The sequence below is a fragment of the Coturnix japonica genome, chromosome 1, assembly GCF_001577835.2.
Source record: "Coturnix japonica isolate 7356 chromosome 1, Coturnix japonica 2.1, whole genome shotgun sequence".
Classification (NCBI taxonomy): domain Eukaryota; kingdom Metazoa; phylum Chordata; class Aves; order Galliformes; family Phasianidae; genus Coturnix; species Coturnix japonica.
Genome location: NC_029516.1, coordinates 34,254,875 through 34,277,820, shown reverse-complemented (window position 1 = coordinate 34,277,820; position 22,946 = coordinate 34,254,875). Strand labels below are relative to the sequence as shown.

Genomic DNA, 22,946 nt, shown 5'->3' with positions numbered 1-22,946 from the left:
CAATTATTTTATTTCCTTTTTTTTCCCCTATTGTATCATGTGGTTAGATAAATAAGGATTGGTACGTACTAACAGAAGTCCAAGATGTAAAATTGCACTTAGTTTTCTACTCAAATTATCAGCTTCCCCAGTGAACACTGCTACTTGTGCCGGGGAGAGAGAAACCTATTTGACTTCCTTGATTTAGCTTAACAAGAAAAAAATCTACTGGTAACAAAAGAAGCTTCAGGTTATTTTATAAATAACATTTGTTTCTTAAAGAAAGTGAAATAATTGAAGTTTTGATCTCTTGGATATAGAAGAGTGAAATCTGTGTTGAATAAAAAGGCTTCAGTAGGTTTAAAAAAAACAAGAAAATTTATTATTATATCTACAGAACACTTACAGGACAGGAAATATTCTATGCATCAGTAACAGTACAATGTAAAGAATACAAGAGCAAAAGTTTACAAATGAAACACAAGGTTTAGAGGAAGTCAGGAACAAAGTAATAATCTGAACAGTCTTATTTTGAATGAAAATAAATATCAAGCTGTACTATTTCACAAACATCAATACTTCTGAAGAACTGCCTTTGTAAAGAAATTTCTTTATACATTTTACTCAGAACATTCTGTCACTCTAGTAGAAAGGACTTGGTATGTAATATGAAGCTAGCTTCCTCTTGGCACAAAAATTAAGCATCAAATATTGGCTTAGCATGAACTGTAACACATTTTTAAACTGATAGGTATTTTTCTCCTAGAATTCCAAGAATACAGTCTGTAAACTCGGTAACTACACAGAATTAAATACATAAATTTGGCAGTTAAAAACAACACTTCTGATGTTATCAGGTGCCATCCTTAGTGTACTAATTTCTCTACGTGAGTCCAACCACAAATAATTTTTTAATTCTTATAGCTTGTTAAGTTTTCTGCAAGGAGCACAAAACAGTAGCAAAAGTACTGTGGAAGAAAGCTGACCTTAAGATCATATCAATACAGATTTTTGCTTAATTCATTAGAGATTATGTGCAGAATGTTGCGTGTATTTCAAATCCAGTTATGTGGACATAAACAAGTTTCTAAAGTGTCTTCTAAACAAATAAATAACTAGAAAACCAAGAAATATCAGCGATACTCTCAAAACTATAATAGCAATACACGCCTCATCACATACAATTTTGAAGGCCCAAGGTGGATTCCATCTTGAGTAATCTAAAAATAAAGATATAATTAGAAGTTTAGGAGGGAATACATACATTTGTAGTAACTAAGGAATATCAATATAGTATCATAGTATCATAGTCTCGTGCGGGTTGGAAGGGACCTTAGAGATCATCGTCAACCCCCGGGATTCGAGCCTCCTGTGTAGCAGAGCGGCACTTCTACCACTTGTGCAAGGGGGATTCGAACCCAGGGCCTCCGGTGTTGCAACGTGCATTTCCTTACCACTGTGCCACCGGGGCACACATGAATATTAACAACAGTGTGAAATGATAATACTTACAGACAATTTTATCACGTTCTGCCTTTCCTGGATTTTTTTAAAAAAAAAAAAAAAAAAGAAAGGCAGTCAGAATTTCTCTTTCCTTAAATCTTTCCTAGTGAGCTGAAACTTAGCAATCAAGCAAGAAAATCTGACAAATCTGAGAACTTGATTGATAAATCTTACAACAAAAGTGAAATTGCTTTGATAAAAATTGAACTGCAACACTTTATAATGTGTCCACAAAGATATTCTTGCTTCTAACAGTATCACTGATGAGAAAAAATGCCCACATGACAATGAATTGAAGTCTTATATGACCATTTTCAGTTTGAACCCGCTCTTATTTGTGCTTCTCAATATAATAGATACTGTTTAATATTCACAACATATACATGAGTTAGTACATACTACCAAGTACAGTACCTCTTTATGGTTGAGAATGGGAGACAGACTGTTTCCTAAATTGGGCCTAATTCTTGGGATTAAGTATAAGCTGGTAGTCCTATCTGTTTTTCAGAGGTGTCTCCTACTTAGAAATTAAGACCCATAAAATTGTTTATTGCTTTTAAAGCTATCCTAACATATATTAAGGCAACTAATTGTTAAACCACAAGCATAACTTCCAGTTATTGAATGAAACTTAAAAACTTATGCCCTAACTTTAGCCACATGAACCTTCCAGCTCTTGGCTTTTCAGTAGGTAGAAACTGTATTTTTGGGACCTTCTGAAGAGAGACACTGAAATAAGACTTTTAAAAGTACATAGATACATACCGATTTATTTATCTGGTTAATGAGGTCATACCAAATACTTTGAACCAGCACGGAGTACAACGGAAACCATAATACATTTGCAACTATAATCATGAATTATCATATTGAGACTTCATAATTATCACTAAGACACCGATTCAGTAACACGAACAATGCACTTGTTTCCAGAATATAAATGGCCTTATGGATTGTTTACTGGACCTGAGATTAAACCACATTTTGCAGCAGTTTTTATCAAACAAAAAAAATCATGGGTTGTGTTTTTTCCTTTTATGTATTACAGTTTACGTTTGCTTTTACTTACTACACAGTTTCCTATCACAGTAGTCCCTCTTGGCACATTTACTGCATGGTGGTCCTTCTTGATAGGGTCTTCTTTTAAAATTACCACTATAAGGGAAAAAAGAAGTTTCTGTGAGACAGGTTGGTCCTGCATAATTTTACAGAAGTCACTGGCTGAAATAAATATATTGAGATAAAACGAATTGCTCACTATTTGTTAAAAACCTTGGAGTAATTTTGAAAACTCTCTTTTCATTTTCTTTGTTCTCTCCACGTGAAAGAAAAGACTCCTAAAAAGTTGTTATTATTATTATTTACGGGAAAGTACCATGGTTTTTTCTGCTATGGCAGAAAAATAAAAATGACATGTAACAAAAAGATATTCTGTGGGCTACTTACTGTTGAAAAACAACCTTCATTCAGCAGAACACCTGAAAATGCCTAACAGGAAGAATGCAGTCTTAATGAAGACAGACAGATTATTACATGCTGAAGTACCTCATCTAAGTGAAGCCTGACTTTTAAGTATAAGGGTCAGTCTGCAGGACTTATTAGTGGCACACTCTAACAAAATCCACTTATATTTTAACTGGAAGATGTGACAACACAGATACCATCATTCTGGCCATCAGGTAATCAGCTGCACAGTATCCTGGCTATGCTGTATGGTCTGTTCAAAAAGATGAAGCAATGATATGCTCACAGCTTAATCCTGGGAACAAAGAAGCAGATTTTTTTCCCACAAAGGACTGTGGGCTACTGTTCTCTTCACCTCAATAGCAGACACTTTGAATAATTTTCTTAAGAGATCACTTGCGTCAGACCTATGATAATATTTTCAGGATTCCAAGTTTCTATACACACTCTTCACTATCTGTATTTAAAAACAGGAATTACCCACCAGACATAAAGATTTAAGAGCTGGTAAAATACTGCTGAAAAAGGTGCATGGAAAACCCCTCCAGGACAATACCTGCAATTTAACTGCAACTTGTCTTTTTTGACATGCCTTTACACATTCACACACACAGTTGGTAGGCTTGACTCTTACCCCAGAAGCTAAAGTAACTCATTTCCACTACATACACTGCTCTGAAACTCAGACAGGAAGAAAATGGAAGTAGAGTACCCACCATCTTACCTCTTCTGGCACTAGGAATCAAAGACTGTTTTGAACATGCTATAGAAGAGCAGGAGAGAGTTCTGTGTACATATAAATAAATAAATACATACATATACAAAAGTTGCAGGTTAAGTGGCATAACTTTTGAGTAAACATCTACACATGCACTCACAGCACGGGTGATTTCAAACAGAAAGCAACAAGGTCAACCTGAAAAGGGTCTCAGACTCCAGAATGAGAAAGACAGAAGAAAAAAACAAAGCTTCTTGAGGCTCTTGCCAAAGCATATCAGATAACGGTGTGAAAGGAGGACCAGCTGGTGATTGTGCATGGTTCAATTGCAGGAATGTAATACAAGCCGCAGAGACTGCCTGAAATGCAGTTCAGGAGGTCTTTCTTGGTTTCAAAGGCTTCAACTGCTCTCTGTCAGGGTAACTGAGTTGTAAAGGTGCTCTTAGAAAATGGTCTTACTGTTCTAGCTCCACTTATTTCCTGTGGTGAATTAGAGATCGGGGTTCTTAGTATCAAGCAGTTATACCTCATGTCTTTGTCAGGGATTAAAGTGATAAATAAAAGGCAAATTCTTCACACAGACGGTGGTGAGGTGCTGGCAGAGCCTGCCTAGCCTGCCTAGCTGTAGATGCGCCATCCCTGGAGGCATTCAAGGACAGGTTGGATGGGGCCCTGAGCAGCCTGATCTAGTGGCAGGTATCCCTGACTGTGGCAGTGCTTGGAACTGGAAGATCCTTCCAAACTAGACCACTATTCAGCTTAGTTATCGGTTATCAAGAATCTGCAGAATGGCACAAGATATCAGCATGGTAAATTGTTACAGATTAGTTACAGATTAGATAAGATTAAATTAATAAACCTTTACAGACCACTGTTGATGTCAATTAGTCATTATGCTAAATCAATTAACTGGATTTTTTTTTTATATATATCAAAGTTTAAAAAGAAAACAACAGCAAAACTCCATATCCCATTAAGTTTCAGAATAATAATACAATTAGAAGTACAGCTAATTGTACTATAATTGTGTGCCTCCGGTGGGGCAATGGTAGGAATGCCACTTTGCAACACCGGAGGCCCGGGTTCGAATCCCCCCTGTGGTGCAAGTGGTAGAAGTGCCGCTCTGCTACACAGGAGGCTCGAATCCCGAGGGTTGGACTTGATGATCTCTAAGATCCCTTTCAACCCGCATGAGACTGTGATACTGTGACTGTGAAAAGATAAGGGCAGAACTTAAAGGAAATATTTCATTCAAACTAACTGAACTCTGTGACAGTGGCCAAGTTTGCTAGAAGAAAAAAAGCTGCCAACTTTCCCATTTCTTCTGGCTCATATGAAAAAGATCATAAACCAGAGTGGGATTTGCTTAAGATCGGCACAGAATGACTTTATCAGTGAAGTCAGATTAAAAAAAAAAACAAGTACGTGTTGTAATGGTTATGTCTCCAGTAGTAAACAAATTAGATAACCACCATTCTCTCAAGGCTTAGCATTTACAAAGCTACCATAAACGAAGATCTCAATTTACTTTTAGTGGACTATTATTACAGGTTATTTCTCTTTCTTAATATTTAAAAGAACAACTTACCTTGGTGCATAGTTGCAAACAAAATTTGCCGCGTTTTTTATTCCTCCAACTTCTTTACAGAAAACAACAGCACAGCCCAGTTTATATGAATCATCCCAAACAACCTAAAAAATGTTCAAAAATGAATTGACACACAGTGGTAACCTAGTCTAATATCAACCAAATACCAAGCTGTTTTAAGAGACTCTACATATCAGTTTTGCAGTAATTGATCTACTCTTACTGTTTACTCATAAAATAACTGCTGTTAAGAAAGCATTCTAAGATGTACATCTAAGTATATCGTAATAGTAAGGGAGCTACGCTGCAAGTTTCAGAATCTTCTACAGGACAACTTTAGTAGACATCATTGACTTTATGGTCGCTGAGCAGGTTCCAAGTAACAGAAGAGAAATTAGTGGCAACTACCTGACAGCTTCTTTGAGTAGGACTGAGTAAAAAGGCTTCTCATGCTAAAAATGGCCTGGCTGGTAAGTGCAACAAACCTAAGCCTGAAAGCTTTAGCACTGTACAATTTCAGACTAACCACCGCTATCTGCCATACTTGAACAAGTATGGCTTACTGTGGCTTACAATCTGAGTATCCACTACTTTTATATACCTTACTATATGCCTACAGTAACTATGATCTGGATGATCATAGTCAAGAAAATAAAGACAAAGCAGATTGCTCTCAGTATCTCCCCAGCATGAACAGTACAGAGCCTAAGACTGACAAAACAATCTGAACATCCCCAAAAGTTGCCTCCTGTCCATTTTAACTGCTAAAAGTTATGATAAGCAGACATAACCTTGCTTAGAAAAGGATTTAAATGTTTAATTTGGTACTACCTGAGTCCCAGATTAAGGACTACTTTTCTTTTCTTACTAGATATATAAAGGACATAATATATTTTGGCTGGATTTTCTTTTTGTTTGTTTGTTTTGTTTCTGATTTTTTTCCCCCTATGGAGTTTCCATAGATATTTTGCAATTACTGTGATTATTTCTAACACCAACACGACATTTCCAGATTTCAGAATGGTGAGTGTACACAGCTAGAGAACCTGGAGTGATTCTTAAGAAGAGTTCACATAGAATTGATACAATTAAATTAGCAGGATAACATTGTAGGCAACAATGGATTCTTATTACACGTAGTCTTATGAAACAAGGTGAACCAGGTACCTTGCAGTACTGCCACCGCTTGAGGTTAGAAAAGACAATAAGCTGATGGTCACTGCAAACCACATTCACAATTCTGCATTTGTGACAGACCTGATTTATCTGGTAGGCACTAAATTATGAACTACACAGAATGTTTTTGTTAAGATGATTCTTACCTGAGTGTAATGACCGCAAGCTTTACTACATGTCTCCAATGAGTAATTGTAGGATCTGACTTCATCATGCCACGCTTTAATGGCATCTTTAGCATTAAAGATTTGATGACTTCCAATCCATAAATTCTCTCCAATACTCGTAAAATAAGGATGGCCATAATATTTCACGCTTAAATACACGTTATGATCAAAAATGCATTTATTTGCCCATGCCCTGGCAGTCCTTGCCAAAGCTGCATCCCAAGTCTGCAAAACAATGAAGTTGAATCAGTTGTGCAATGTCAAGCTACAGAAGTCTTCAACAGTCAGATAAAACCAGTCAGGCAATAAAATGGACAGATACAGATCATTATATATTAATAACAGGTAGACTTTATTATATTTAATATATTTATTATATATTATATTTTTTATATTGGAGCTACATAAAGAAATGTTTTTCCTTATTTAAGGCAAGTACTTGAGTTTTATTTTGACTTCTCCAGTGGCAGCACAAAAGAAATACATACTTAAAAAGAATTTCCCCTCTCTTCACTGTTGAAAATTAACTTAGTAAGAGCACATACTAGCAACTAAAAAAATGTTTGGAACGCACTTTTATCTTCAGATAAATGAGTCATTAATTAAGCGTGAAACTTCTGGGGGATTTTGTCTTATTGAACAAATTGTTAAGGATTTCCACTACATAAAAATTAATTCAGAGTAAAAAATACGCAGCTTCTGTAGATTAAAATGTATAAATATTTTATGCATTTTAAGAGATTCTCCACAAACACATCCTGCACTAATGCTTTAAATACACCAGAGCATTTTACAAACACAGCTTCATAAAATCTGTTTGTTTGGCAAATAATTTATTCTGCTATTTATTACTTCTCGGCAGTCTACCACTGTAACACAACTTAGGATTATTTAACAAGTGTATTTTCTATTTGTGTTCCAGTCGTGAGTGCTTTGCAGCAGGTTTCTTCTATCTTTAACTACCTAGTTTTATGTGCTATAGAAAAGATCCCAGATTTTAATGCTTGGCTTAGCACTGCACAGACATTTAGGTTTACTCTTTATCCCTACATGGCTTCCAACGCAGTTATCTCACTACAGCTTGTTGCTTTTTTCTAACTATTTTTCTAAATATTTCCTTTTTTTCATCATCTTTTCCTGTTTTTCCCACTCCTGAACACTAAACCCAGGCACAGTGCTTTAACAAGATGCTTCAGCCTGACAGTTATATGGCTCCCCATCTGCCATTCTGGGTTCTAACCCATGCACACAAAGCCATTCCATTCCCACAGCATGAAAGTATGTGATTATACTCAAGACTAGTTCAAAAAAAAAGCTATTGGGTCTTATTTTTCAGCACATTCTTTGGTTTTGTTTAACCATTTCCAGCAAAGTTTTCAGTGCAATTTGCGTCAGTGCCAGACACAAAGACTTTGCGTTGCTACCAGATTTCCAGCCCCAGTATTCCAGTTCATATTCTTGCTTTTGACAGACACCAGAACTACCTTCTGGCACTGGACTTTTCTTCTGGAGGGAGCTCAGGGGAGACCTCATGGCTCTCTACAACTCCCTAAAAGGAGGTTGTAGCAGGGTAGGGGTCAGCCTCATCTCCCAGGTAGCAGTGATGAGAATAAGGGCCAAGAGTCACACCAGGGCAAGTCTGGGTTGGATATTGGGAAGAATTTATTCTCAGAGAGTGGTGAGTCATGGCAACAGGCCACCCAGATTAAGTGGTGCAATCAGTGTCCTTGAAAGTGTTCAAGAAATGTGGGGATGTGGCAGTGAGGGCTGTGGCTCAGAAGGCATGATGGTGATGGGCTGACAGTTGGACTAGATCATCTTAGAGGTCTTTTCCAGACGTAATGATTCCATGATTCTTCCCAACCAGAAATTCCTTGGAGCTAATGTGAACCTCTTCTATTTGTTCATTCTATCACATCCTCAAGCTGTTTCTACCTCACCTGTCTACAACCAACCCAACTTTCTAAGACATTTCTCACCAAATAAGCTTAATGTTATCTGAACACGTGGCACTGCTTCTGCCCCGACCACCTCACCGCACCACCCAACACACAACTGCAGGCCACCGCCTACCATGAACCTCATGTTGCTGGCGGGGGGATTGACGTTCCTGCGGAATACATTGTGTGAGCGCACGCAGTCCCTGATGAAGGCCTTATCGGAGATGGATGGCAGAGCGGAGCGTCGCCTGGACACCGCGCCCACGGTCACCGCTACCTCCACCACAGCCACCACCATCACCACCGCCCACAGCCTCATGGCGCTGTACGGCCGTCACCGCTCGGGCACGTGCCGCTTCCAGAACGTTCGGTGTGCTGGAACGTAACGCATTCAGCCCCGTCCAGCTACGCCCAGAGCGCTACCAGCCTCATCCCCTCGGTCTCGGCCGCCGTTTGGGGGCAGCCTGCTGCCGGCACAAGGACCGCCCCGCCCGGCTGCCGCTCCTCCTCCCCGCCGCTGCTGCGCGGCCGCCGGGCGGGTGTTGTTGTGACAGCGGCCATGGTGCTGTCCGTGCCGCAGCAGGCGGTGGTTTCGGTGGTGTTGGTGCTCTGTCTGCTCGTCGTTATGCCCAGGATGTTCGGGGGAGGCGGCGGTGGCGGTAGGGCCGGGCGGGCTCCGCGGGGCGGCAGGGCCGGGCCCGGCCATTTCGAGCCGCAGCAGCAGCAGCAGCACAGAGGTACGGGCCCCGCTGCGACACGGAGGGGGCTCTGAGGGAGGTGTTGGGAATGCCCACGGTCACCTGAGTGAGTGGGGCCAGGTAACCCAGCAGCAGTGTGTGTGAGCATTCAACCTGCTCCTTTATGGCCCTGCTGGTAGCTGTCTGTCTTTAGGAAATTATTTACAAAGTATAGGTGAAACTGTGACGCTTGGACTGTATGATGCCAGTCAGTGTAATGAACAGGTAGGTGTATTGCGTTGGCTGTGTGAATGAAAACTTTTCATGTCATACCACCTGTTCAGCTTGCAGATATTAGTTCTGCAGCATCTCTCATACTGCCGTGGCCCAGGTTGTGCAGGGCTGACCCTGGGTTGTGCTGGGAGAGCGTTGCACTGTTGCCTGCTCCTGCCAGGCCTGCCTTCGCTTCCTATAGTCCTGCAGCCTTCTCATTGAGAGCAAGCACTTATCTATGGGAGAAAGGAAGCAAACAAGGGAGGGAAGCATTTAAATCTTGGCCAGTACTTCTTGGCTGTAAATGGGAAGCTGTTGTGGCCACAGCACATACACAGTCTGTTGATTTGTTTACTTAACATTTCAAGCAGCCTGAGCTGCCTGGCAGGGTACCTTGGCTCATACCCTCAGGGAGAGCTTTAGGGTAAATGTCTCTCTGAGTTGGCCATAAGCATCTCTGACCTTGTCCTCCTGGTATGAGGATAGATGGCCTTTTAGAAAAGGGAGGGCCAGAAATACCCCTCACATTTAATACAACTGTTGACTTGCTCCAGAAACTGCTGCCGCCTCAGCAGGGACCCAGTGGACAGAAAGAAACCTCGTGCAAGATTGTACTTAGTCTTAAAAGAACCAAAGGAGTAATACAGCATAAAAATGTTTTCTTTGTCTTTTCTGTGGTTTGTCCCTGTGTTGGCCAACATGTCTATGAAGGGAGAAACATTAAAAATTGTATCTTAAAGGAGCACGGAAACGTAATTTGAGAATCTTTCCTACTCAGACTTAACTTTATGTTCTATTTAAAAATAGGTTGATTATTGATAACTTTCTTTGAATGTAGAGCTGAAAGCATCATCTGCTGGAGTGAACAGTAGAGTTGATCGCAGGATGGAAAGAAGTTAATTCTGGTTGTGAAACTGATTGCACCTCTGATTTCATTGTTTATTTTGTCTTATTTCTTTCAATTTAACTTTCAAGGTAGTCCTCAGACAGTTCATCAAGTTCACCCCAATCCAGGAAATCCTGAAGGTGGTGTTTATCAGAGTATTCAGCAGATGAGAAATGCAATGGCAAAAGAGATGAAGAGTGAGAGGACAAGAGGAAATGGCAGAGACTTAGCATTCACACTCATGCCCTTGTATGCTCTTGGAGTGGGAGTGTTTGCAGCTTACAAGTTCCTGAAGGTGAGACATAAGAAAACTGTTGTTATTGAAATTGGAAGGATCTTTTTTTGTTCTCCCCAATTCTGAGCCCATGTATGTGGTTGTCTGATGACATTTGATCTGACCTCTAACGTATACCTCCATAGTTAAAATAGAAGCATGTGTGATTCTTCCTCGTGAAGGCTTTGGTCTTATATTTTTTAGACACTTGAATGAGAGTCTTATGCTTCCTCTCCCAGTCTCATAAAAGAATCTGAGAATTTGAGCAGTGCCTTTACCTGAAGCTGTAATTTAAGTTTCATCAGTATTTTTCATTCTTCAGAATGAGCTGGAATATGGGAATGAGGCGATTCCTGCAAAATAATACTAGCCTTAGGCTGGCAACTGGACAGAACAGTGAGCAGTAATAATAAGCAGTCTAGAACTTCTCCCCACCCTGACCCCTCTCATTTGTGTTAGGCAGCTGTAATGAAGACTGCTAGCCATGAAATGCAATACCTTTTGTACCATTAGTGAATTAAGAAAGGAGAATGCATGATCGATTTGTTCTTAGTTGTTTTAGTATCACATTTGTTAGGTGTTATGTATAGCATTTGCAAGGCTGAGTGTGCACCTGGAATATTGTTTCTTGCCTTTAGGGGAAAAAAAATAAGTCAAACCTGAACAGCAGTATACACAGTCTATTTGTATCTGTAGTCAGTTTCGTATAATCTTCTATATGAGAAGAATACAACTCAGCAAGATGAAGTTTAGAAGTTGATCAGTTTGGGTCTAGAAATAAATATAATACTAAAAGTAATTAGGTTGTAAGTAAGATTTAATATTATAAAACTGTATTTTGGATGTTATGACTCTACACACTTGTGCTTGCAGGCCTGAAACAAAAGTGCGTCTATAGTAATTTCTATAGTACCGTAATATTTTCATGGCATTTTTGTTAGTTTAAGAAAAAGAGTTTTATCTCCTAATTAATAGTAATCTCGAAGATTCCTCCCATTAATTTTGTAAAACTGAAGATGAGGAAGCAGACACATCTTTTATAACTTTTCTCAGTCATATTGTGATTGCTTTGAAGAGAAAGAGGCAAAGCTGAAATGAATTTCTTTAATGGAGTACAAATCTTACAGTTGCTGTTTACTTTCAGTGAATTTCTCAATGTATTTTTATTTTTAATATGAAGATATTTCTGTAATCTTTTAACACAACTTTGTTTATTAAAGATGAAGGCGCACGAAGAAAATCTCTCTGAGAAGGAAAAAAGTACAGAAGAGAAAGCAAAGGAAACGGGTAAGATTCCTATTCAGAATGCATGCATTCAAGTACATGTATTTCCTGCTGAAACAAAGCTACTTATTTTCATGAATACATTCTAACTCAACAAGAACATCCTTTTCATTTACTTTAGTGCCATTAGAAAAGGACAGAACACATTTTGTTATTCTGTATATTTCAAACACTTACTGGATTCGTTTGAAAACTCCCGATGGTATTATTCTTTAAAACAGTTACAGTAATACAAGACAGAGAAGCATTATATAATGGTTTCAGTTTTCTCATTGTGTAGTGGTTCTCTGCCTTGTAATGTGTGATGTTTTTGTCATTTGATGCCTGCCTGATGAATGGTTCCATTAGATTGGAGTGTTAAAGTAGGTTATAATACTTTTTAGAATTAATAGAATGTTGTAGGAGAATATAACAGTATTATGCTTAAAACGGTTATATGGATTTCTCTATTTTTGGGCTAAATAAGAGATCAAAGCCATGATATACCATCTTCATGAAGGAAAAGTACCTTTGATTCAGTGTATTTTGGACACACCAAGAAGTGAACTTGCTTTTTGGAGAGGAAGTTAAGGCACGTCAAAGTTGTACTGTTCTCACACCTTTTCTTGCCCCTTATATAGGCAAGATTTTGTTAACTAAACAACTGGCAGCCTCTTCTGGTATCCCTGTACAACAGATCTGGGATTGGTTTTGACAGTGACTTGTTAGCTGCTTATTCACCACCCTCATGTATTGTATTTTCCTTTCTTCAGAGTTTCATGGTGTTTGAGGAGGAGTTACTCCTGTCAATGCTTGTGCCTTAAGCACTAGCTGAATGCAAATACTTGAATGTACTTGCAAGGTATGAGTAAAAAAACTAATGACACTGTGAAGCACGAAGGCACTCAGGCAGTATGAGGCATTAAGGCCTTTGATTCAGAAGGTCTTAAAACTGTGTAGTTCTAGAGGCTGGGAAAGTGAGTCATGTTCTCATCAGATTCTACCAAGGTATATCTGTATTGGGTACTGTTAGAGAGAGGTTACTGGATGAGAGGGATTTCTGGATATGCGTTGTAAAGTTGCTGTTCTTAACCCAGCCATTTCCCTTTTACGTTCTAGATTTTAGAGAAAAAACCTTTCTGAATTTTGAATCTGTCCAACCAAGAGTATAACGTGTTATCCTTTTGGCACTGTAAACACTTCAATGTAGCTTGAAACATTCTCTTCCTCCTTCTTCCCTCTTTTTCTCATTTGTTTTCCTATTTGCTAGAACATCAGCTTTTAGAATTGGAGCAGCACCTGGCGCAGACAGAGAAAATGTTAAATTCTTTGTTGACTCAGTTGGATCCATTGTCAAACTGGTGAGTGGTTCAAAAATGTTTTAGTTAGAATCCAGCTTCTGTTAAGTGAAATTCTGCAGAATGTCAATAACACATTTCTGAGATATAAGTAGAAAATATTGCTTTGCCTTCCTTAATTACTGTTTATGTAGTGTTTCGCAGGTAATACTCATTCTTTCATTTAGCATGTTTTCTGTAGGCATTCCCTTGTTCACCAACATAAATGCCAAAGCTCAGGCTTGCAATCAGATTGCAGTTTAACTTGTTAAGCGACAGTAAAGCAGACTGATGAGAATAATACTGAAAAAAATACTGAAGCTCAGCAGCCTTTGAAAACTCTTGTGGGAATTACATTTCTGGTAGCAAAATGATTTTCTTCATTTTGATGTCATTAGAAGATGAAGTCAGTTAGCAAGGTATAGCTGCTTATTTCTGTGTTTTGATACTGCTATCATATGCATTATTATTAAGTAGCCATTTCTGAGGTGATCTTTCAGCTGTTGATAATGTCTCTTTTCTAGTGTTAATGCTTTAGCCTGTGAGCAGAAAGATGAAATAATGACACAGATCCAGTCAATTAGACGACTGATGAAAGAAAGTGGATTGGATAAATCAGAGAACAAGATGACAGGTACTGCCAATTTTCAGTGGTATAGTTATCCAATTAGTTTACATTTTAAAACAGTCAACGTCTTTCTGTGATAATGTTCAGCTCTTAGGTGAAATGGGGTAATGGGATGAAAGTACAGCATAGGAAGTTCCACACGAATGTGAGGAAGAACTTCTTTACAGTGAGGGTGACAGAGCACTGGAACAGGCTGCCCAGGGAGGTGGTGGAGTCTCCTTCTCTGGAGATATTTGAGACCCACCTGGACGCCTACCTGTGTGATGTGGTGCAGGGAGCCTGCTTTGGCAGGGGGGTTGGACTCGATCTCTGGAGGTCCCTTCCAACCCCTACAATTCTGTGATTCTGTGAGTGTAGAATTAGTTTTATTCTGCAGTTGTACTATTCTTCCTGTTTGGGTGGAATCTTGTGTCATGTTTTTTTTGTATGCTGTGATTTTATTTTTAAGAATGAATGCTAGAATACACTGAACTGTGTTATGCTTTTAAGAAGCAAGCTTCTTGAATGAGAGTCCTTTAATAACCTATTAGTATTGATCTAACTTTAGTCTGAGGATACCCACATGGGGACCTTGGAGGTTGTGGGCAATACTTGCACTGTTATACTGAACAGCAAATTGATTATTAGTTTCCTCTGGAATCTTCCAAAAGGTGAATAGCAATCCAAGAGAAATGTTAAATGTTAGGAACAGTTCATTAGAAGTTTTGGCAATTTCTCCATTAGTTGAACTTTATTTAAAGAGAAAAATAAATATTCTACATCTTGGATCCCATCCAGTAATTTAAACTAACTTGTTTCTTTACTGAATTCTAAGATGTCAGCCACATTTGTAATGAGAAGCTGGAAGATCTCCTGCAGTCATTTGCTGAACATTCTCAAGAGAAAGAAATGAATGACAGAGAAGATGACGGTAATGAAGATTTGCATGAAGATGTTGATGATGATTACAGAATAGAGGAGCACGAATTATGTGATGAATGTGAAGTACGTCAGTTTGAAACAGATGGAGTAGAAGACCAAGAAATGATAAACAAGGGTGTAATAGAATCAGAGATGGGACTGAGGAGACGTAATAAATATGAATGAAATCTGCATGTGTAAAACTTAAAAAGCTTCAGGTTTGGTTTTTTTTCACCATATTTTATGCACTTTAAACTGTTTTGAATGAAGTTCTGAATCTATATGCACTGCTGTATGCTTTAAAAAGAGAGATTAAAACCGCTCGTATCAGTGACCATTCTGCACTTGGTTTCAATGGCAGCAAAGTTTCACTGAGGATGTTTACAAATTTTATCTATTTATTTTTTCCTACAACAATATTTCTGTATTCTGTATATAATACACTGTAATCTTATGCTTCATGAAAATATTGGAGTGTCTTGCGATTTAGACTGTAAAGAATCGGTGCTTCATGTTTTGTAACTAGTAAGCACAGCACCACTTGGAGTGTGACTTCTTGGGTTCATTAAAGAGCACGTCTGATGAATTTAGCTCTTCTGGAAGTCTCTGGAAGGAGGGAAAATGAGAAGCAGTTACAGGATAGGCCTTAAGAGATGTGTTCATAGAGAAGTTTCTTGATTGGGAGAGAAATTTAGCCACAAACACTGTTGAAATATCTTTTGTTGTCTCCTCAAGAATGGTGTATAGTTGTAATGTCATTGTAAGCCTTAATGCATTACATTGGGTAACTTCTCCCTTTTTTTATCCCACTCCTATCACTGGTTAAACTTGGCAGCTGCATAATCATTGACTGTTACCCCTTAGTACTTGTGTCCTTGCTTCATATTGATGTTACAGAGCCTGATTCATTGTAACGTAAGTGGGTATTAACAGATGTGTTAGTACTTCTCATTCAAGAGCTGTAGGTCTTGAGTGTTTCTTGTTCTGCATTGTGCCACTAAGTCAATGTTTTAAAAAAGCTTCTTCTGTTTTCCTTTATTTTTTTCCTCCTTTGCCATCATAACTTCTATCCAGACCTTAGTTTTTGCATAGTTTTATCTTCACTTCATGATCATGCTTATGATGCTGCTATGCTTTGGTTGCAGAAATCACAGGTCGGCTTGCCTGCTTTTGTTTTTTGTTTTTAGAAGTACTAAGCTTTTAAATAGTCAAGTATAGCGCCGTGACTTGCTTTCTCTCCCAACACAGTCGTTCACAACACTCCCTTTTCTCTGCTTATTTCTCAGAGCCTGAGTGCAGTGCCCTGCATGACCAGGGGCGGGGTGACGGGTGCGGGCGGGGCGCTGTTACCACGGGGACGCCTGTAGCGACCGCCTTGCTTCGGCCTTCCCTGTCTTGCCCGGCGTTACCGGCACTGCGCTCCATCTGAGGCTCCGTTGGGAGGGCTGAGACCGTGCCCGTTTGTGTCGAACCCCTCGAGAGAGGTTGAGCCTCTTGAGAGGCCGACTCAGCGAGTCCTGCCCGCTCGGCTGCGTACATAGCGCGCTGCCCGCCTGGTAAAGGGAGTGGGAGGTCCATGAGGTAGAAACGGGGTGTAAAAAGGGAGTGTGTCTGTTGTCTGGGGAAGTACACAATAAGTTTTAGGTTTAAACTCACTAAACGGAAGGAGAAAGCAGCTCGTCACGGTCAGCAAACAGGTGAAACGTGAGCTGTGTTTTTCGGTTTATTCTGAAGGCTGTCGTTGCGTTCGCATGGATTTGGAAGTGAAAGGAATTGCTGCATCCCCTCGAAGGCAGACTCAGCTGTCGTCGAGAGGGAAGAAATGTCAGGTATGTTAACAGAGGGTGTGTGGTTGTTTTCTGTCCCTACATTGAGTTTCTTACAGAACTTTAAGCATACACTGAAGGTGTGAGTTCGGGTCTTCAGTGCAATCAGCAGAGAAGAAAACTTAGAAAGAACCTGATTGTGACAGAAGGTGATTTAAATGAGGTTCAGACTCTGTCCTTCATCTAGTAAACGTGGATGGTCTTCAGGGTGACTGCTTTATTCCCGATTTGATCATCATCATCATAGTATCATAGTCTCGTGCGGGTTGGAAGGGACCTTAGAGATGACTCTCAGAAGCAGCATTAAATGTATTGTGTTCTTTTTCTAAAGGCAGTTGAAATGCTGCAGAAAAAACTTATGATTTGATGCACTGCAGAAATAATGAGACAGCACACTGCGTTATTCAAAGAGCAGAGTTTGTTCACTTTGCTTAGGCTGAGGTGTAAGGCCGCATTTTATCCCTTCAAACCTTTTAACATATTTCACCACAAGGTGGTGGTGTTCATTATGTGACTCCTCTCTGAGAGAGATTGTTTTTAATGTATTAATAGTTAGTGTAGGTGCTGTCTGTATTCTTAATGACTAGAAAACTTTCTGTATTGACAAATACTGAGTATTCTTGTCTCAAGATGTTTAAGAATCAACTTTCAGTTAAAAGGTTTTGTTTTGTCCTTTTGTTAGTGCTATCTCAGTCAAATCATATGACAGATATCTGGAGGTATTGGTTCTAACCCAAGGAGGCTGAAAGAGAGATCAGCGTGTTTGTGTCCTGATCTGTGTCAGCATGTAATAATGTGTCCTTCTAGGGGTGGAGACCAGACACACATGCTACTCGGGGTCCTCGCCCACCAGAGTAAGTTGGCTCATGTTTTTCATCTGATTTGTTTAATAATTTACACCATACACCTGGATTTGTATTGATATGTAAATCAGTGCTGCGTGAAATTTATCATCTGAAGGCTGTTTTCTGTGACGTATTTAAAGCAAATAGTTTCAATGCGTTATTTACATTAGTGAAGTGCCTTACACTGTGCCACTGTGTCTTCCCTATGTTGTAAGGAAACTTTTGTGTAGGCACTAATAGTAGTAACTATTGGATTTTGTTTTTAATGTAACTGGAAGAATAAGAAACCATATTGTTTCTAAAATCATTTTAACTTCCTGCAGGGTGCCATGCCTAGATCTAGGGAGGCTGGGAGATTCTGATGATGAGGTAATTATAAATTAATTTGGTCTTGAATGGTTTTTAGAATTCATGTATTGCAAGAACTTACCAAATACACTTCTAAATATTATAATAAATGAAAATTGATCATTTGTCCTTTCTTGTTTTAGGATGGGAACTCTTACATACCGTGCAGTAGAAGTTTTCCTCATTCATGCTCTCTAAATTCATCTTCAGATTGGAAACCATCATTAGAAATGCCACATGGGCAGCATCTACCATCTAAACAGGTCAGTCTCTCCTAACAAACCTTTTTAAAATGCCCCTTCATCACTAATTTGGAAAAAGTAGTTGAATGCTTTAGTATCATTATACAGGTTTTTTGTTTGTTTTTTTTTTTCTTCCTCCTTCGATTAAATTCTCAAAACAAAAAGCTAATGGTCCAAAATACTTTTGTCAAAGGAGTTTTTACTGAGAAGCCTTTAGCATATTTCAAAAATCTGATTTTTGTTTAATACCTGAGCTCATCTTTGTTGGTAGGTGCATTTATCCTTCTCATAATCACTTGAAAGAGATGTATTAATAATTAGCTTTGTTAACAGTTTGTCAAAGAAACTGAGTAGTGTGAGAGAACATGTAACTTTGCTTTAACTTTCTGAACAGTGCATTAACTTAAAAAAGTTAAAAGGTAAGATCAATAATGGTCAATAAGCATATGACTGAAGAAGAAGAACCTAAGCTTACAAACAGTTAAGTATTCTTTCTGTGGAAGAACAGATACTGTTGAAAAGGGAACTTTTGGAATTAGGTCAAGATATTTCAGTCAGATTTTTTCTTAGTTTCTTAGATTTAAATGTAAATCATTCTGATTTAAAAGTTGCAGCACTGTTCATGATCAGCATCCAGTATAATAAATGCTAATTGCTCAGATATTACAGTTGTTCTCTGAATATAGAAAAAGTTTTCCTTTGAACATTGTTCTGAGTTAAATTTGGAAAAAATAAAAGCGACAACTTTTTATTTGACCATTCTGTACATCTGAGATTTTGCTAACTACTGTTTAATTTCTCTTTTCATTTAAACAGATTTCTAGAATGTCTTGTCAGATGAAAACAGAGGTAAAGTAGATTAAGAAACGTACACTGACAAAATTAGTAACTGAACAGTAAACACAGCAGCGTATGGTCTGAAAGTCTAGTATGTTTCAGCATCTTTTGTGTTGCAGGAAGTAGCTTATTTAACGTTCTTCTTAATCTGTCATTCTACATCCAATAGTATTTTGAAAATGTTTCAGAAATAATAATTAGAGAGAAAAAGCTGACGGTTAATACAATGCTTTTCTATTAGTGATCCCTAAATACTTGAGAGATTAGCTTTTAAACAAATTCAGGAAGAATAGTACTAACATATCTTTCTGTCATTGTCATTCAATTTACGTCAACTTTGTAATGTTTTATTTGTGCACTTCTATTTGGTTAGAGTGCAGGAAATAGCCTTAACTTATCAGCGTTATCTGGAAGAACTAGGAAGTACTTTCTACTGTTAAAAAATCTATTAGTTCAGAAATATTTAACTTAAGCCTAAGAAATACTGAATGACTGTGTCTGTCTAGAGCAGTAGTGCTGCCAGAGAGAAAACAATTATCAATACATTTACATATAATCTCTGTTTCTTATTTATTGACCTGTATGGCAGGACTCCAGATTGGCTGGCACTCCAAGGTGAATCTGCCAGTATCATCATTCTGTTTCCCCCCTGTATGACCAAGTGGTTTCTCAACTTGAAACAAATATTTGTTAAATATTTAGTAGGCTTATTCTTATTTTTTTTTTTTTATTAGAGAAAATATAGAGCAGTGTAGAGTAGGAGAGAATTAAAAAGATTATATGTAGCTTCATCCTCACACTTTGTGTCTCTTGTATGTACTCATGGGTGCTGTAAAATCAAACACTTGGAATTGCTGTAGACCAGTCTCTAGAGAGGGTTTAGTTTAATTGCCCTTGCTAAACAATGTCTGCCTGGTTCTTGCAGTTTCACGATATAAACTATAGCCCCTGGGCTGCAAGTACACTGCTGCAGGCTGTGCCTCCCTGCCCTCCACACTTTGTAGAAGAGTTTCTCTCTTGACTGATCTCATCATTTCCTTCAGAGGAAGCACAGTCTCCTTTCTATCCCCTGCCCCCTCCTTCATGCATTTTTACTTCATCCTGTCTTACTGAAGGTAACTAGTAAAATTGTGAATAAAAATAGAAAAACATAAAACATAACCGTCACAAGGACAAATAGAAGTATTCTTCTGAAGAGGTGTTCTGAATATAAATAACACTGATTTGCTGCAGCTTCTCGCTTACTCTTTATTATTGTTTAAGCTTCTGCATGCTGCCTGAAGCCTAACGCTTTTATTGTTTCTTAGTGTTTACAGCTAATGAGTATGTTCATTAATTTAGGCAATATATATGGATAGTACAACATGAGATAACTAGTCTAGGAGTACTTTAGCTCTTAGAATATCTCTGTATCCAACAAAGGTATTTATACACTTTATAAAATGCACCTGTAAATGCTGGGGGAACAAAAGGAAAAGGCACAAGCCTGCCATAAAGAACTTCTGGGTACTGGTGGATGGGAAGCTGGATATGGTCGAATGTCATATCCATATAATGGCCAGCAATGTTCCCTCACAGCCCAGAAAGTCAACCATATCCTGGGCTGCATCAAAAGCAGAGTGGCCAGCAGGTTGAGGAGGTGATCCTGCCCCTCTGCCCTGCTCTGGTGAGACCTCACCTGGAGTACTGCATCCAGGTGTGTAGTCCACAGCATAGGAGAGACACGGACCTGTTGGAGTGCATCCAGAGGAGGGCCACAAAAATGATGCAAGGGATGGAAGACCTCCCTACAAGGACAGGCTGAGAGAGCTGGAACTGTTCAACTTGGAGAAGGCTCAGGGGAGACGTGATAGTGATTTTTCAGTATCTAAAGGGGGGCCTATATGAAAGAGGGAGACAGACTTTTTATCGGGATCTCTTGTGATGGGACACAGGGAAAAGGTTTTAGTCTAAAACAGGAGATTTAACTGGGTATAAGGAAAGTGGTTCTTATGACAAGGGTAGTGAAAGACTGGAACAGGTTGCCCAGAAGTGTGGTGGAAGCCCCATTCCAGGAGACACTCAGGGTCAGCCTGGATGGGGCTCTGGGCAACCTGTAGGTGTCCCTGTTAATTGCAGGGGAGTTGGACTAGATGGCCTCCAAAGGTCTTTTCCAACTCAAACAGTTCTATTTTTAACTGCAAATTATCTGTTTTCTGTTGTGCTCATACTTCTTAGCTCTGGATGCCTGTAGTTTCACCTGTTTTACTTTTTTTCTTTCTAATATTAAGTTCATGCAAGTAAGTCTGTCTACTTGCAGGAATGCTGCAAAAGGTTGATCTGACTTTGACTGTTTCAAGGTCTTTCTTCCTTTCTTCTCTGCTTTCCTTTATCTTGTCTGCTCCCTTTCTGCCTTCATAATGTCTTAAATACTGCAGTGCTAAATTTACAATAATTCATCTTCTGTTCATTTACTTTCTTTTTGCCATCTCTCTCTCTCTTCTTATTTTTTCTTTGCCTGACTTGGGGAGAAGATTTTTCAAGCAATTCTGAAATATTAAGATCATATTCCTCTCTGTGAGTACCCTTTATTTCTGCATTGCTTGTTTCTGGGGCCCTGACTGAGTATTCCTTTAGCAATATGTATTCCACCATCCTCAGTAACAGACTGTGTAAGTAAATCTTTCCAAAATAGGTCATTTTTGGAATAATAATTTGAATGTGGTCTTATCACTCAGGGATTAACTAGTAAAGAGACGTGGATCCCCTTTTGAATGAGAAAGTTGCCTGTTTAAAGAACATTTTGAAGTTCAGAGTTTTTTGAAAAACAGTTTTCTAGAATAAGACTATTTACTGATGTCTCAAGATAAGATGTGTCAAGTAGAGGTGCTGAATGTGGCCATCTTATTTTGGTTAGCATTGAGGAGATATCACCTAAATGTTAAAGGTGTTGGTTATTCAGGAAGAGAATGGATAGCGGTACTCTGAGAGAATTGCAGAAAAGAAAAGAAACCATCTCCAGAGTCCAGAAGCTTCAGTAAAGGTGATAACAAAGTAGTAATTGCTTTTTTAAGTGGTAAATATTTGTTGGTATCTTATTCATTATGTAGAGAGATTTGCCTGTGCGTATATAATAAAAAAATCTTCCGTGTGTTAATTTTAAAGACATTTCCAAATATGGTTTTTGGCATTTAACATTGATCGGGGAATAAAAAAATACAGGAAGTTCCCTTCAGTCACTCTAGAATGAGAAACTGTGGTGCTTGTAAATATGCTTCTGTTCTCTGCTGTCATCATGTTTGCCCTCATAGTGCATGTCTAGGCTGGGCGTTGAGATTAGTGTGATTGATGGGGATGAGCCTGGAGCCTAAGAAGATAAGTGACAGGGGAAAGGTCTTGGTAAAATGTTATTTCCAAACATGGAAATGCATTCAGGCTTCCACTTCTGCACCCCTGGGTTATTCTATTGAATTATGTTTATACCAAGGACTTAGGAAAAGAAATGGTGAAGTATGTGGTCTGAACCTTTGAGAACAATTAACACTGAAAATGGACAGAAGTATGGAGCTAAAATAATGGGAAATAATATCTGCACTTTTTGCCTTGACCTTGTGTAAGATCCAGCACGTGTAGTCTGCAAAGCTTGGGCTGCAAGCTGTGTTAATTCTACCAGGTTTCTTTATTGTTTTTACAGTAAAACTAAGCAGCAAACAAGGGAAGATTGGGTCCTTGAGTAAAGGACCCCAGCAAAGAACAGGAAACAGAAGTGAGCAGATTCTGTGAGGTCAGTGCTAGGCTGTGCTGAGGGTAGATGACCATTTCAGCATATTAATGACATATAATATTCAGAATATTAATGGCTAAATATACAGACGTTGAGTTAATGTGCTGTGCCTATTGCTTTCCAAATGAAAAGTTTGTAATTATTGACAATGAATTTATTTTATTTGCATAATGTTCAGTACAATGAAGGGAGATGGTTTCATGGAAAACAAAGACTTCTTTATTGCTTGGGCTAAGGTCTCTTTTGCACTTATTACTTAAAATTTTAAAGGATTTTTTCCCCTTAGAGCCCCACTTCTGATATTCAGATAAT

At 38.7% G+C, this 22,946-nt stretch overlaps 3 protein-coding genes across 4 annotated transcripts in view; 2 read left to right on the top strand and 1 right to left on the bottom strand.

Moving 5' to 3' along the window:
• Window positions 1-595: 595 nt before the first annotated feature.
• Window positions 596-8,879, bottom strand: LOC107310800 (GLIPR1-like protein 2). Its single transcript, XM_032443614.1, has 6 exons — window positions 8,669-8,879; window positions 6,575-6,820; window positions 5,253-5,356; window positions 2,552-2,637; window positions 1,492-1,518; window positions 596-1,199 (listed from the first exon to the last, which is right to left on the bottom strand). Exons 1-6 carry the CDS (start codon window positions 8,852-8,854, stop codon window positions 1,045-1,047), a joined length of 804 nt encoding a protein of 267 aa, XP_032299505.1. The 5' UTR covers window positions 8,855-8,879; the 3' UTR covers window positions 596-1,044.
• A 75-nt stretch (window positions 8,880-8,954) lies between these two features.
• CCDC107 (coiled-coil domain containing 107) lies at window positions 8,955-15,363 on the top strand. Its single transcript, XM_015856775.2, has 6 exons — window positions 8,955-9,272; window positions 10,461-10,666; window positions 11,866-11,932; window positions 13,179-13,269; window positions 13,770-13,879; window positions 14,688-15,363. The coding sequence occupies exons 1-6, from the start codon at window positions 9,095-9,097 to the stop codon at window positions 14,957-14,959; spliced, it is 924 nt and encodes a 307-aa protein (XP_015712261.1). The 5' UTR covers window positions 8,955-9,094; the 3' UTR covers window positions 14,960-15,363.
• A 380-nt stretch (window positions 15,364-15,743) lies between these two features.
• CAPS2 (calcyphosine 2) overlaps window positions 15,744-22,946 on the top strand; it is a 29,432-nt gene continuing 22,229 nt past the window's right edge. The window contains exons 1-6 of one of the 2 annotated variants that reach the window (XM_015856747.2): window positions 15,744-16,329; window positions 16,508-16,602; window positions 17,407-17,453; window positions 17,768-17,813; window positions 17,936-18,055; window positions 18,851-18,883. In XM_015856747.2, the coding sequence (XP_015712233.1) occupies window positions 16,525-16,602; window positions 17,407-17,453; window positions 17,768-17,813; window positions 17,936-18,055; window positions 18,851-18,883 (324 nt within the window). In that variant the 5' untranslated portion in view covers window positions 15,744-16,329; window positions 16,508-16,524. Of the gene's footprint in view, window positions 16,603-17,406; window positions 17,454-17,767; window positions 17,814-17,935; window positions 18,056-18,850; window positions 18,884-22,946 lie in introns of both variants that reach the window. The other variant, XM_032443609.1, reaches the window with a different exon arrangement.

Bases quoted from the DNA above. Each gene is read 5' to 3' on its own strand.
- LOC107310800 (XM_032443614.1), bottom strand. From the start codon at position 8,854: ATGAGGCTGTGGGCGGTGGTGATGGTGGTGGCTGTGGTGGAGGTAGCG. The intron at 6,821-8,668 runs GTAGGCGGTGGC...ATTGTTTTGCAG, and splicing joins CCAGCAACATGAGGTTCATG to ACTTGGGATGCAGCTTTGGC. The intron at 2,638-5,252 runs GTAAGTTGTTCT...TTTCCCTTATAG, and splicing joins GTTTGCAACTATGCACCAAG to TGGTAATTTTAAAAGAAGAC.
- CCDC107 (XM_015856775.2), top strand. From the start codon at position 9,095: ATGGTGCTGTCCGTGCCGCAGCAGGCGGTGGTTTCGGTGGTGTTGGTG. The intron at 9,273-10,460 runs GTACGGGCCCCG...TTAACTTTCAAG, and splicing joins GCAGCAGCAGCAGCACAGAG to GTAGTCCTCAGACAGTTCAT. The intron at 11,933-13,178 runs GTAAGATTCCTA...CCTATTTGCTAG, and splicing joins AGAGAAAGCAAAGGAAACGG to AACATCAGCTTTTAGAATTG.